This window comes from Haliaeetus leucocephalus, unplaced genomic scaffold (genome assembly GCF_000737465.1).
Source record: "Haliaeetus leucocephalus isolate CR32 unplaced genomic scaffold, Haliaeetus_leucocephalus-4.0 Scaffold450, whole genome shotgun sequence".
Taxonomy (NCBI): domain Eukaryota; kingdom Metazoa; phylum Chordata; class Aves; order Accipitriformes; family Accipitridae; genus Haliaeetus; species Haliaeetus leucocephalus.
The window spans coordinates 3,810,167-3,823,917 of NW_010972886.1; the positions used below are offsets into that span (position 1 = coordinate 3,810,167).

At 38.8% G+C, this 13,751-nt stretch overlaps 1 protein-coding gene across 2 annotated transcripts in view; it reads left to right on the forward strand.

The window, feature by feature from the left end:
- The window catches only part of AHI1 (Abelson helper integration site 1), a 97,404-nt gene extending 90,628 nt beyond the window's left edge, over positions 1 to 6,776 (forward strand). For both annotated transcript variants that reach the window (XM_010574651.1, XM_010574652.1), the window contains 2 exons: positions 2,407 to 2,486; positions 6,545 to 6,776. In XM_010574651.1, the coding sequence (XP_010572953.1) occupies positions 2,407 to 2,486; positions 6,545 to 6,770 (306 nt within the window). In that variant the 3' untranslated portion in view covers positions 6,771 to 6,776. The remainder of the gene's footprint in view (positions 1 to 2,406; positions 2,487 to 6,544) is intronic.
- Positions 6,777 to 13,751: the final 6,975 nt, after the last annotated feature.

Genomic DNA, 13,751 nt, shown 5'->3' on the forward strand with positions numbered 1-13,751 from the left:
ATATCAGTGGCATTGTATCTCCTTCTTTTGTGTTTACTTAGTCTCAGGTTTATTACTGTATTAACAAGGATTTTTGCGTGTGAAGTAGAAGATTTGTCTTCCTCTCCCTGCCAATGCTACATTATTATATTCTAATAGGCTGATTTTTGTCTAAACTAATCTAGCAATCTGTGTTATTTCAGCAGACTAATTCTAATGACTAATGTTTTGAACATGGTTGTTGTGGGCAGTGTGCTTATATGAATTCAGTAAGTCAATGGGAGCTTGATCCTGTTTCTTCTAAGTCAGCAGGAAAATAATATTAAACTAATAAAATAAAACTAGGGAGCAGGACCAAGGTAAAAAAGTTCAAATTTCATTCAACTACTAACATTGACTATATGGTTTTTTTAATTAATTGCATTTAGAGTTTAAGAAAGTAATTAAACTGTTCAAGGCCTGAAACTGAGGTTTGGGAGATACGGGTTCTGGTTCCAATATGGTCTTCATTTCTGTGTGCCAAGACAATTTTCATCTGTGCCTCACTTCATCCCAAATTAAAATTGGACAATAGTACTTTACAGGGGAATGTTAAGTTTTATTCATTAGGGCTTTGAAATCTGTGATGGACAAGCTTAGTGCCTGAAAAGAAAGCATTTTTGTTCCATTTTAAAATACCAAAACTAATGCTTAAGTGATAAAAAGAACTGCCATGAAGCAACCCTCTATTTTCTCTCTGTTTAAGTTAAATACGGAAGAACCATGGTACACCTTGCCTGTGAGGTCACGCAAAATGAAATGAACAATTGGCAGACTAGAGGGTCAAGAACTGTAACTTTTTTCTTCTCTGTTGCTTCCAGAAAGCTTGTGTTGACTTTGTGGTTACTTTTCTAGATGCTGTATTGTTGTTAGGCACTCCAGAGCTGTTGAATGATACTCCCTTCCTAATACTGCTCATTTTTAACTGGGGTTTTAAGTGACAGTAATGTCAGTAACTGGCTGTTTCCTGGAGCAATTCAGGCTGATAGCAGAACATTAAACATCTTATTCACAAGCAGATGAGTACCTCTGTTCTTGGCAGAACTGCATGGGCTGATCTTTTTAACACCAGGGATATATGAGAAATTCAGAAACAATGTAGTAGGTTTTGCTTTAGGCTGGCTATGAATCTGAAATTCAGCAGTCTTAAAAAAATCAGAAACGTGGGCCAAGTTTTGAGGGTTGAGTTAGTTTCAAGCCCATTCTTCTCCTTTACTTCCAGAAAAAAATCTTATTTTGGGGGAAGTACCAGATCTAATCTCTCCCTCCCTTCTCTGGCCTAGGGCTCCAGTATCCTGAAAGAGACTTTTCCTCCAGCTTTCCAAGATCTGCATAGGAACCGGTCCCCATTCTTACAATGCCTGCCTGGATATAACTTCTGGGTTATTTTCCATGCATGCAGTACCAAACGGACTCTTACAGAGTCCTGTCCTGTCAACCTGAAGTAGAGGTCCACAACAGTTTTTCACTGACAGGATTGTGATACTAGGTCTGAACCTACAGTGTGCTGCACTGCTTTCCACAGCTTTTCTCCTTGCTTGTGGTGCTCTGGAGGACTGAAGTTCCTGGCTGGATGTGTAGTCTATGCCTAGTTCCAGAAGAGCAAATTTTGAGTGAGACGTAAGGCCTATCAGTTGCGTTGGCGTCTGCCCTCCTTGAAAATGAAACTACATGGGTAGTTACCAGGTACTTGTGAACAGCCTGGAAGAAGGTAGAGAAAATAAGCTGTCCCTGAAGACAGTAAACTCAGGAAGTGCACTCACATTTCCTTACGGGAATTCTTGCAGTAACTATGAGACTTGTTAGAATTAGAAGAGGTTTGTTTATACAGGGAGTGAGTTGCATAGAGACGCACTAATTAGATTGGAAATTAGAGAATTTACTTAAACTCTTCCAGGTTTGGTTGGTTGGTATGTTTTATCCCTGAAATATAAAGGAACCTGGAGTGATTTGAACTGCTTTTGACTGAAACTTGCAGGGTTGAAACAGAGGCAGGATTCTCATGGTAAAACTATGCAATAAGATGACTTTTTAGCATTCTCTCTTTACTCATGCAGTAGCAGAAATAACTTAATTCTTTACAGACCATGTGTATTTTAAGCTTACTTCAAGCAGATTCATAACCTCTTGTTTCTACACATACCCGAAAACTTTCTTTTATTTGCAAGTAGTTTGATGATGATGGTTTTTTTTTTAAAGCAGGGTACTGTTTCCTTGTTTGTAACCACATAGGAGTTAACATTTTATGGCTGATAGACATTCTTTTTCAAACGAGGTATATTCTCTCCTTATTCAGGAAGCTGGTGGGTTTTCTATGTACGTGTGTTGGCCCCATTGTCTGTCTTCTTTTTACCTTCCTGCTTTTTTCTTTTTTTTTTTCTTTTACAGATGTCACCAGTCACGAGTAAGTCAGGGGACCTAAAATTTAGCTCGGAGCATGACACAGATAGAGACTCACCTGCAACACAGTAAGCAAGAAATACTTAAAACAATTTGCAGTGCTATTTCTACAACTGCTGTTAGAAAACTGTGAGAAATGTTGGAAGGGCTATTTTGTTCTAGCAAGCAAAACAAGTTAGCTTTACGATAATCATTCAGAAAGTGCTTCCCACCTGAAATGTGAAGGAAATAACAGTTTGCATATATGTATACACACACATATGCATACACACACCTTCTCCCCCCCCAAAAGAGCAAGGACTGTAATGTACATCAGAGTCAAAGCTCAGGAGTATGGGATTGCCCTGTGGCATCCTTTAGCTATGTATTAGGCTTTGTTGCTACAAACTGCAAACTGTTTTTGTACCCTCTAAAAATTAATTAATATAAATTGCAGAAGGTTGTCACATACCAAGAAGGTGCAAGCTGGCATCTTTAATTGTGACACTTGCATTTTTTAAAAATTGTGTGTATTCGTTGCGTGAAAGCTGTAAGCAGATATGATCTCAATATTTTGAACAAGAGCTTCCACAATATCTTTAGCTATTGCAACCATTTATACTTCAAAAAATACATCTGAAAATACTTCCTGTGTTTGCCATTACAGGTATCTGTCATCTAAGCAGTTATTTCACTGATCATTTTCCAGACTGGTCCCTTCCCCATATAAATAATCTGTGCACATACAGTGTAGATGCAGATACATATCTAAATTTAACTTATCTTTAAATCTTAATTTTCTATCTCCAGCTGTATCTAGATTTGAAAATAAATTGTGAGTGGAAAGTTTAACCCTTATGTATGATGAGGAATGGTCTGTATAACTACACATTGACAGAATTGAGCGTTGAATTTTGGGCATAACTATTCTGATAGGACGTACATTAAAGAAGGAGATACTTTTAAAGCACAGTTACATGTGACGGTTGATACAGTCTGTTAGAAGCCAGTATCAAAAATTTTGTATGACTCAACTCCATTCATAGAACTTCAGGAAACAATTATTTTGAGTGACCTTTCTAGGGCATCCACTGAAGAATGTGGGACCACAGATTTAAAATGCGGAATCACAAATCAATAAATCAAATTCAAGAATTTTGAGTCATGTCAAATGTGAAATAACCATTTTAATGGAAACTAAAGCTGTCCTGAGAAGAGGTCACACTGAAGTGTCATGCTGAAGAAACAGTGCCCCAAACCCACTTCAGCTACATTTCAAAAAGGTGAGAGAAGACACCTACGTGCCCGGGTCCCTGGAATGTACTCCCTCCTCTGGAACTATAGGGAGCAGGAGCATCATGTGGATGCCAGTCTGAAGTCATGCTTCATGTCATTGCTGTCCCATCTGGGCAAAAGAGTAGTGTTGCAGAGCATCATTCACAAGCTTTCAGAGTACTGAGCCATTTATACCTGATCACTAGTGAAAGATGTCATGAGGTAGCGTTTGACACTATACCTTGTTGGGGGAGAGCTAATTTGAAAGGGAAGAAGATAGACATGTCAGTACTACACAGCGCTGCATTTTCCTTCTATGTACAGGATGTTCTAGGCTTTATTACGTTTTTGCTGCATTTGTCCCCAGTGCTTGTGTTTTTTCTGACATGGAGAGGGCAGTTGTCACTGCATGTTTTAAGATCAGAATGCAAATCTGAGTAATGTCAGATATGTACTGCAAGTATGTACTTTGCAAGCTCTTCCATGAATTAGAACATAACGAAATGTGATTCACTTGTCTTTGTAATCATAGCAGTGACGGCACATACCAAGTTCTTTTCAGAAGAGATTACAAGTTTTTGCCTTTTGAGAGCTAGAAGAGAGAAGGATCTGGTATTTCTGATGCCAGTAGTTTGAAAGACTGTGCCATATTTCTGTTCATAGGCTATCTATATAGTACAGATTAGATAATAAAACATTTCAGAAACATGGCTGCATATTTTTCATGAAAACTCTCACTTCTTTGTACCTGAAAGGGCTTGTGACAGAACTGTAGTTTTCTTGTTCACTGCAGTTGATGTGTCTTGAAATAACCTTAAAAACAGATGCGCATGCAAGTGTTGTGATCTTAACTGGAAAAGTTTTCTATTTTAGCATCTAAAAGCAATATCAACATGACTTGAGGTCCAGTTCAATCTGTACTTAAATAGTTGCTCCCCCTAAAACATTCTGTTATCTTCCTTTTTCTGTGAAAATACACTTAATATCCATGACACATTCTAGTATATAGTAGGAATTATGCAGTAAATAAACTTCATAAGAATCAAGTGACATGTGATTGCCAAGTACGCACTTTCAGTATGGAGAAGTGAAACTGTTAGCACCTGCACGACTTAATATACCTTTCTTTGAGGCTCCAAATGAATGTTTGCTGTTTTGCCTACTAGAACAGTATTCATTATGGCCACAATACCTGCTGTAAAGGAAAGTGAATGGCAAGCCCTTATGACATGTCTGTCTGGATGGAAATTACGGTTTTGCAATAGGAAAACAAATTTTATCCAAGGTGGTAGTAGATTTTTATCTTAGCAAAGCAGTTAACCTATCTTCTGCAGACTCTAGAAGAAATAGAGAAATGTCCACATAATACATGCTAAGCATGCTAACGTTTTTATCAAAGTATCTCAAGGTTTTGATACGTCATCACATCTGATGTTCAAATTATAAAAAGATGAAAACTACTTCTCAAAATTTGAGTAGCTTTACACTGAAATTCTGCATAGTAGCCTCATCCTTCAAATATTAATGATTAGCTACTATTTGTCAGTACAGACATTATCTCCTAAGATATATTCCCATTGTACAGTTTTGTTGAGCTACACTAGATAGTGCTCTCTGCATAAATTTACAAGTGATTACACATCAGACCCAGCTGAACACTCAGTTTGGTAGATTGGTACTTATTACTGATTAATTATGATTTTGTACCCTGGTTTTCTCATGCAGCAGTACTTCTCAAATTATTCCAGGAATCCTAACACAGAGAGTCTTGAACTCCAGAATGTTTTCCTTCAGGCTGTTCCAGTATTAGAGCTGCAGCAATTCATGTAGTCATGAATACACAATTTAGCTTAAAAAAAAATTCAAATTTTAGGCAGTCATCAGTCCATTATCAAGGCTGATGTAAACATTTTCATCTATAAAATACGATTACATTAGGACAATATCACCAACAGTAATGCTTTTGCAGCACCCTTTTTGGGGAAACTGCACATATCTCATTACATTCTTTAGTCTTCATTCATCCACTCGCTTATGTGTTTCAGCAGCATTCAACATAACAGTTCTCTTCACAAACAAAGACCTTGTGCTAGGCACAATACAAATTTTGAACAAAGACAGTACCTGCTCTTGAAAGGTTACAGTCAAAGTGTTATTACGTATTTACAGTTAAATAAAGTTACGACTTCTGCCAAGAGTGGGAATTCAGGGTAGAAGTGGTGTAACATCTGCATAACCCCTGGCATCATCTGCAAGACCAGTCTAATTCCCTTGTTAAAGGCACTGACTGGGAAAGATACAGGAGCTTGACTGATGCTTTTGGCATTGTATGAAGTCTGATAAGCATAAATAGACATTAAAGTGATTTCTGATTCTGTAAATCTGTCATAGTTCAGGTAAATTAAAATGGAAAAACTAATCCATGCACTTTGCCTGCCTGTCTTATTCTTGTTGAATAAATAAACCAGGAAGCTTTCTTTAATTGCAAGTATTTTAGTGTTTGAGGTTAGGAAATAAAAAAAAAATGCAGTGGCTCTTTTATGAGAGGAGGAGACTGGTAATTTGTACTTTTTAATTATATCTGTTGACTATTGATCAAGACTAGCTGATTTTTACAATCATGAGAAGTTCTTTTCAAAGCAATGCTATGTTATGTTAAAAAGTAGACTAGTGGAGTGGTCTCATATTTTGTCTTCCTGGTTTTTCAGTCTTTGTTCTGCTGCAGAACGGTAGTTTTTGTAGTTGTTTCAGCATTGTACTCAAGGGGGAGAGGCAGACAATTCCTCTAACACATCAGCTGTGAGTGGAAAAAGCTCTAAATTTGGACTAACTTTGTGTTTCTTTTACTCTTTTTATATCCACCTTCCTCTAGAGGTGCAAAGAAAAGGATACAGAGGAACGAGAGGGAAAATCAGCACAACTTAATGAGTCTCGATACTCCCGTATCATCAGTTACAGCTAACGGTGTTGAAAATGAACCTACAGCCCATGGGGTGAAACTGAAGAAGAAGAAAAAGGCAGTGAGAGGCTCAAATTTAAGCACAAACGGAAAGACAAATACTGCCTTTGAGCCTGAACGCTATGACATACAGTCATAACTTAATTCCAAATACTGGTGTGATATTCAGTATACACATTGAAGGCTGCAACTATGATCTCACTTCAAGGATTAACAATAAACAAAAAAAATTAAAATATTAAAATATGCAAAATGGCACCAGTTGTGACTTAACCAATGGTGTAAACCTAGTTTGGAAGACTTTTGCCTTGGGTTCCTTGAAATCAACAGAAGTTGCATGTTCAGCTCCTCACTGGACTGGTAAAATTTGAAACTGTCAAATACAATGTTAACCAATTTAATATCTGATTACACCTTAGCTTAGGCATTTCTGTAGATCAATCCGTTGGGAGCAGAGAATCAAGTGAAAAAGTGTGATGTAGAGCAAAACAAGCCTAACTACTACATAAGTTATTAAATTAGCATTTTAAAATGTGTTGTAAGTAAAATAGAGGAGTGTTCAGAATGGTAAAATTACAAAGGAACGCTGGCGTTGCAGTGTACCTGAAAACATAAGCTTTTTAAAAATATTTTCCTGACATCAGATATTCACTTGGACTGCATTTTGCAGCTCTGAAGCAAATTGTTGAGTAACTACCTATGCAACTACACTGTGGGACTACTCATGCTTACCAATGTAAATAAGTGTTGCAAATTCCAGGCAGTTATATTTTTCAAATGAGGTTTTTTGCACATAATAAAGATGCATTGCAGTTTTGTCAGAGCTCCTGGCTGCTTTGGCAGCAGTCTTGCCAAATATACTTTCTTTCGTCTGAATGAAATATTTCATATCCAACTGTGCTGTTTGTTTTACTTGTAGTCCTTATTCACTTGTAAGTGTCATTAATCTATTTTTTTACTTGAGTATTATGTTGTGAACTTTTACTAATTACTTCACTAATTATCTACAGTGCTAAATAATTTATGTTTTATATTAAACAAAACACTTTCTATCGGTTAGTGTTTTTTCTGGCTGATGATGTCCAGTTTATTTTTACTCTGCTAGGAAATTCTTCCTCCTCCCCCTCTGAAGCAATAAATAACATAAAATTAGAAAGCCCTTATTTAGTAGACAGGGCACTTGATTCCATTAAAAAAAGAAGTGAGAATAACAGTGTTGGGCACTGATGTGTGAAATGCACCCAGATGCAGAGGACCAGTTGCTATATATTGTAATATCTTCCCTGCCCATGTTTTAAAGCCAGAAGAATCTGTAAACTTGTTTCTTTTGAGTAAAGCACTGCAGCAGATACTCTTTTTTGCCCCACTGGTAATTGTTCTTTGCTAACAGTCCTAGTTTTTCTTTGCCTAGAGCATGTGTGTGGAGTCCTGCCCTAAATGGGGCTTGCATATGTGTACTGGAGGCTTATGTCTCTTTCCCCAGTCGGAGGTGGTGTAAAATTACCTTAATCCTGGGACTGCCCGATTCTAGGAAGGTTCCTAGCCTCTTATCTGTCTGCTTTTGTGATATATTCCAATTCATTGTTCTGTGTGACATGTGGGATTTAAAGATTTTATAAAAGAGAAAAATGTCAACTTATGTTTCTTAAACTGTCCTGGATCGCATTTAAAGTAAGGGCAGAGCATGGCATGAGGCTCCATCCACGTCAGGGAGAGCTGAGCGGTAGCCAAGATCTGGGAGCTCATTGGAAAGCATTGTAAAATGTTAATTTGGCATTGTGGACACTGAAGGCAGAAATAACACTTCAGATAAACACCAGAGAGAGATGGTAGTTCTAATCAAAGGCACAGCACCTCCTTTCATGCTTGCGAACTAGGGCTCCAATTATGTTCACTGCTCTGAAGCTGAATAGAGCTGCTTTGCCACACTTTCCAAATTGAGAGGAGAGGCAGCAGTAGTGTCTTCCAAGGAACAGTTCCAAATAACAATTAAACAGAAGGAATCAGATAAGAGCCAAACATGAAAATGCAGGGAGTTGAAAATAAACTTTTCATAATGTTTTCTTGTAATTGCAGTAGCTTTTGTTTTGTTTTTATAATTTTTTTCCTCCCTACCACATGGTTGGTTAGTGACTTCTATTCCTTATACCATGTCACTGTGGTACTAGAGTTTTCTGCATTCATTTAACACAAAATGAAACAAAAAGATCTGAAATTTATAAAAAAAAAAAAAAAAATAACATCCTTCAGTGTTAAAATTAGAACCTTCAGTCTAAAATCTCTTAACAAATTATTAACGTGGCATAATGGCAAAGACAGTTTTTACCTTATGTTCAGAAATATGGCTGATATGTTCATTTTAAGAAAAACTGCTTTTCTCTTCAGTGTTAGTAGATTCCTTATTGTTCAGACATTGCTGTTGGGATTTTAAACTTAGAAGAAAGGATAAAACTTTTAAACAGTTTGGTTTACGGTAATGGTTTAAAAAAATAAGTTTTTAAATTAAAATTTATGTAATGCTTCTTGTTTCTGTGTTAATGCAACCTACATATTTCTTAAAATCACTTTAAAATGAGCATTGTATATGTCTGCTGAAAGTTGTCCAAGTATTTAAAGGACTTAAATTTCAGTGGAAGAAAAGAATTCTGGAAGGATTCAGATTACCTACTGAAAATTTTCCTTCTTTTTTTTTTAGTTGAAGAGCTACATTAAGTATCCGAAAACATGAGTGCCCTGCAAAGTTGCTCCCTGAGCCATGAATTAAAATACAAGAGTTATAAAAGTCAGTTTGAGGAGTCTTTAGAGGGTGATACAAGTTCATTGCTGAAACAAAGCAGATAAAACCTTGTTTAAAAAAAGAGTAAATATTAGATATTTATAACTGCCTGGTGATAACAGCATAGTAGGTCTTTCATTGTTCTGGTGATTTTAGAATTTTTGTGCCTGTGGTTACAACATACAGTCCCCATTACATTTTTATGATATGGCCGAGACATCGAGAACAATGCATAAATCAACAAAACAGAAAAGAATGGGTGGCATATTTTTCCTGTGTTTCCCAATAGCCATCAGATTGCATTTAGTTTTTTCCTTAAAATAATTTGAGGAACAGACATCATAAAACACAGTAAGTGTATTTGTAGCATCACTTAATTCAGAAGGCAGTAGGGGATGGATCACAGTCGAACAAGGGCTAATGAGAACACAGAGGAACATGACAACTGAAAGTCTCTGTTGACTAGTGAACTAAATCTGCCGGCTGGACCTGATTGTCTGATGGAGAATTGAATGTCAGGATCATTTAGGGTTAACAATGGCCCATTACAAGCAAAAGCAGACAGCTATGAAAAATAGCCGGCATGGTAGCCATTCTGCAGAGACTGTGGATGCAAACTTGATAATGAGGCACTTCATTCACTACATCCTTCTGCTCTAATTACTAAGGTGAATAGGAAATACTTCATTTAAGGCGGGAACAGACTAAAGCAAAAACACTTGTTTGGTAAACACAAAGAGTGGTGGTGCTTTTTAATGATCCTTTTCTAGCACGTATGAAATTAGTATGTATGCAGTGCAACCTATTTTATGGATGTGGAAATTGGGAGGGGATAGAAGTATCTTCTGAATAGCAGAGGGAGGCTGGAAAGATTCATGTACAGGTTTGTACTCTGAGGTTTTTCCCTTAGCATTCTGTCCAATGACTATTCAGAATGTTTTGGACAAATTAATTTATGGATGTACACCTGCACTTGTAAAAAAATATTGTGTTAGTTCAAGGAGTTTTATTGCTTGGAGTATAAAATATGTGCGTTAGGAACAAAACTGCTCTATGTAAGGAATAGAAACGAGAGGAGGTCTGAGAGAGGGAAATAAGCAACTTGAGAAGAAAACTGCTGTCTGGGGGAGACTTGCAAGAATGTGGCAATTAGAAATTGGAACTTAAGAAGAAGGAACAGAAGATAGTGAGAAGGCGTGTTATAGCAGAGCTCTGGTGGCTTCAGTCATGTTTCTTAGACTTTAGAAATTAAGATATTTAACCACTTCACTTTTTAATACATTTAAGTTTTTGTGCCATTTACAGGAGCTTTTTGGATGAACTTTTTGAACACGAGGAATATTTTCCTGTGTCTCTCCAGTAACTTGTAACTTGGTACTGTCCTAACTCTGAGCTACAGCCTGGAAAGGTCCACTGGCTTGCAGTGCTGTTGGGATAGATGAAGCTTTGGTTCTCTAATTTATGGCACAGGTCTTCAGAGGGCACCTTTGTAGTTGCTGTCTGTTGCAATATGCACCTCTGCCTTGATTCAGTCCTCTCCAGCCTCTTCGTCTGGCGCAAAACAGCTAGAGCAGAGATGAGAATTTCACACCAAGCATCAAGCTGCTGTTTTGAACATTAAATATCATATGATCATTTTCTTATGCGTAGATGTGTTCTACTCACAGTGGTTTTGGCAAGAGTTTTGTCCTTTGTTCAGTGTGTTGTATGCCGGTTGCTTGCTGCCTTCCCCTTCTGAAGGGTCTGTTTTCCAGCAGTGATGCGTATACATAGAGTCCCATTCCTGCAAGCTGCTCGGAGTAGATGGACCCCTATACTCAAAGCTCCAGCAAAGTCAGCAAGGATTAGGCTTTCAGCAGCAACATCATGGCTGTAGTTTGTACATTAGTGTACGCTAACTTTAAAGACTGGAAAAATATTTTCTAGCTTGCATTCAAAAATGATAGCTCTGCGTTTCATCTAAAACTCCTGCCACCTGATTTTTTGCGAGGACTTTGTCAGGCCAAATGAATTTGTGCTATGTTTGGCTGTGGCAAGCAAGTTTACAAGTCCTGTCTAATGCTCTAATGCAAATACTCAGCAGAAACTGCAGATGCCACTTTTAGCGGAAAAATGTTTCCACACCGGTAAAGCAGTATCAGTAAAATCTATGCTCTGAGCAGACATCAAATTTTTGTTGCACTTATATCGCCTGCACAGGCAGGGAGTATAATAAACTAGTGTGTAGCAGCTGTAAATTTTCTGAGGATTTATCTAACCACAAATACATCGAAATGGGGAAATAGGGCTATATTAAACTGTGCAAGATGCTGCTGGAACTCAGCCATTTCTGCAACATCCTGTAATTAATTTATTATGACAGGTCTGGCAAACTGAAACACCCAATACACTTGCGACAGACTGTTATGATATAGCTGTTTGAAAACTCTGTAGTCACATAAAATGCAGGTATAGCTGGAAAGGGGAAAAAAAAAAAAAAAAAAAGACAACAGCGCAATATTAGCATTATTTCTCTGAATCTAGAAATCATTCCCAGACTCACATTCGCCAACATCATGGAGTGTCCATGGCAAAGTCAGTGCAGGCAGAGGTACTAGCTGGAAAGGAAATTGTTGCAGAATATATTGGCTTAGGTCCTACTCTTCTGCGAGTCAGAAGGAGAATTAATGATGTTCTGTGGACATGTTCAACTGAGGAACCTCTTCTCACACATTTTGTGAGTCAGTGCAGGCCTTAGCCATGTGTTTTGGTGATGAAATTAAGAAGTGGATCTGAGACACCCAGTGCCAGTTTAACTTTCTTCTTGGTCAGTCCATGTTTTTGTATCTCTGCCCATGTTAAAAACACTCAGTTTTGTTTAATAATAGTGAGAGAGTTCCAATGAAATTGTCTGTGAGTTGAAAAAAAAATTAGTACAAATTTCTCAGAAATGAATTTTTTAATGTCTCTTACTGCTTGGTTCTTACAAAGGTGGCTAGAGTAGGTCCTCCATGCATTCAACTGCTTATTCTGAATTTGTTGCCTCGGCTCTCAGTTAAAATGAAGAAATACCGAATTTTATCTTTTTCTGGGGATACCTTCAGTCTTGAATACCCTGCTATTAATCCACAGCTAAATATAGCCTGTTCAGCACTGCAAAAGTGCATAATTTGAAGAAAAATCCTCTTTCTTCCCTCCCAAGTTTTGATAAGTAGAGTAGGTTGGTTTGCTTCCTTGCTTGCGCTGCATGTTTTAATGTGCACAAGTTAAGCCTTTGTGTATCCATTGCCGCAGGTGAGCGGTGCAGAGTAAATGCGAGTAGTTATCATCACCAAGTGTTACTCACTTGGCAGTGTTGTTTATTATGGACTGTAATTGTTCCCTTAGTTCCACTTCGATGTTTTTATCTTGCCATTGCATCATCAGCCATTTTTTTTCAGTGTATGTCATCAGGATTTTGACACTTTTGTATAGACACTGTATAAAGCAACTTAATTTTATGTTCCGCATTAATTTTAGCACTTAATGGGGATATACGGTCATGGGTGTAGTGGTGATATCAGCCTGAGGCTCATTAAAATAAATGCAACCTAAAGCCAAGCTCCAGCAGCCTGCATAAGCCTATAATAAGCTTATACAGGGGCAGTTAATCCCCATTGTGATTCGGTATAATGTTATAATGAGAAAGTGACATCAGGGAAAGGGCAGAAGGGGCAGTAAATGCTCTCTGCCGCGTGGCCGAGGGCTCCCGCCATCCCTCCTGCTTAACCAACAGCGTGACCGGAGCTGGTCGGGCCCGGGTTACGATGGAGGGCGCCTAAAAACGGCTTTTCTGTTAACTGAGGCAGAATGCTACGGTGCAATAAATATGTCGGGGTGGCTTTCCTCGGTGACGCAGCACGGACGCGCGCAGACAGACAGACAGACAGACGGAAGGTGCGGAGCAACTCGTGGCCTTCCGCCGGCTTGCTGCCCAGTGAAGGCGATGGCCTTGCAGGTCCTATTCACCGAAGGAAACCTCCCGGCATCAGGACTCCCAGTTTAGACCCCAAAGCTCCTCCTTTGTTGCCTGCGTCCCAAAGGTTTGGGTGAGAACCAGGTGGGCGGCCCCGGGGGCAGGTCAGTAGGCGGCAGGGCACGCTCGCCCCTCAGAGCCAGGCGGGGGGGCCCAGGGCACGCTCCTCGGAGAGGGGGCTGCAGGTTGGCGCTGAGCAGGGCCCGGGATCGGCCTTCCCGCTCCCCAGGGACACGCTCCAGTCGCCCAGCCGGCACGGGGAAGGAGGGTGGGAGCCCAGGACGACGCTTTTTGCCGCACGCCTGGTTGAAGTGGTAGCTGCAGCCGCTTTTTTCTTGCCATTCTTTCAG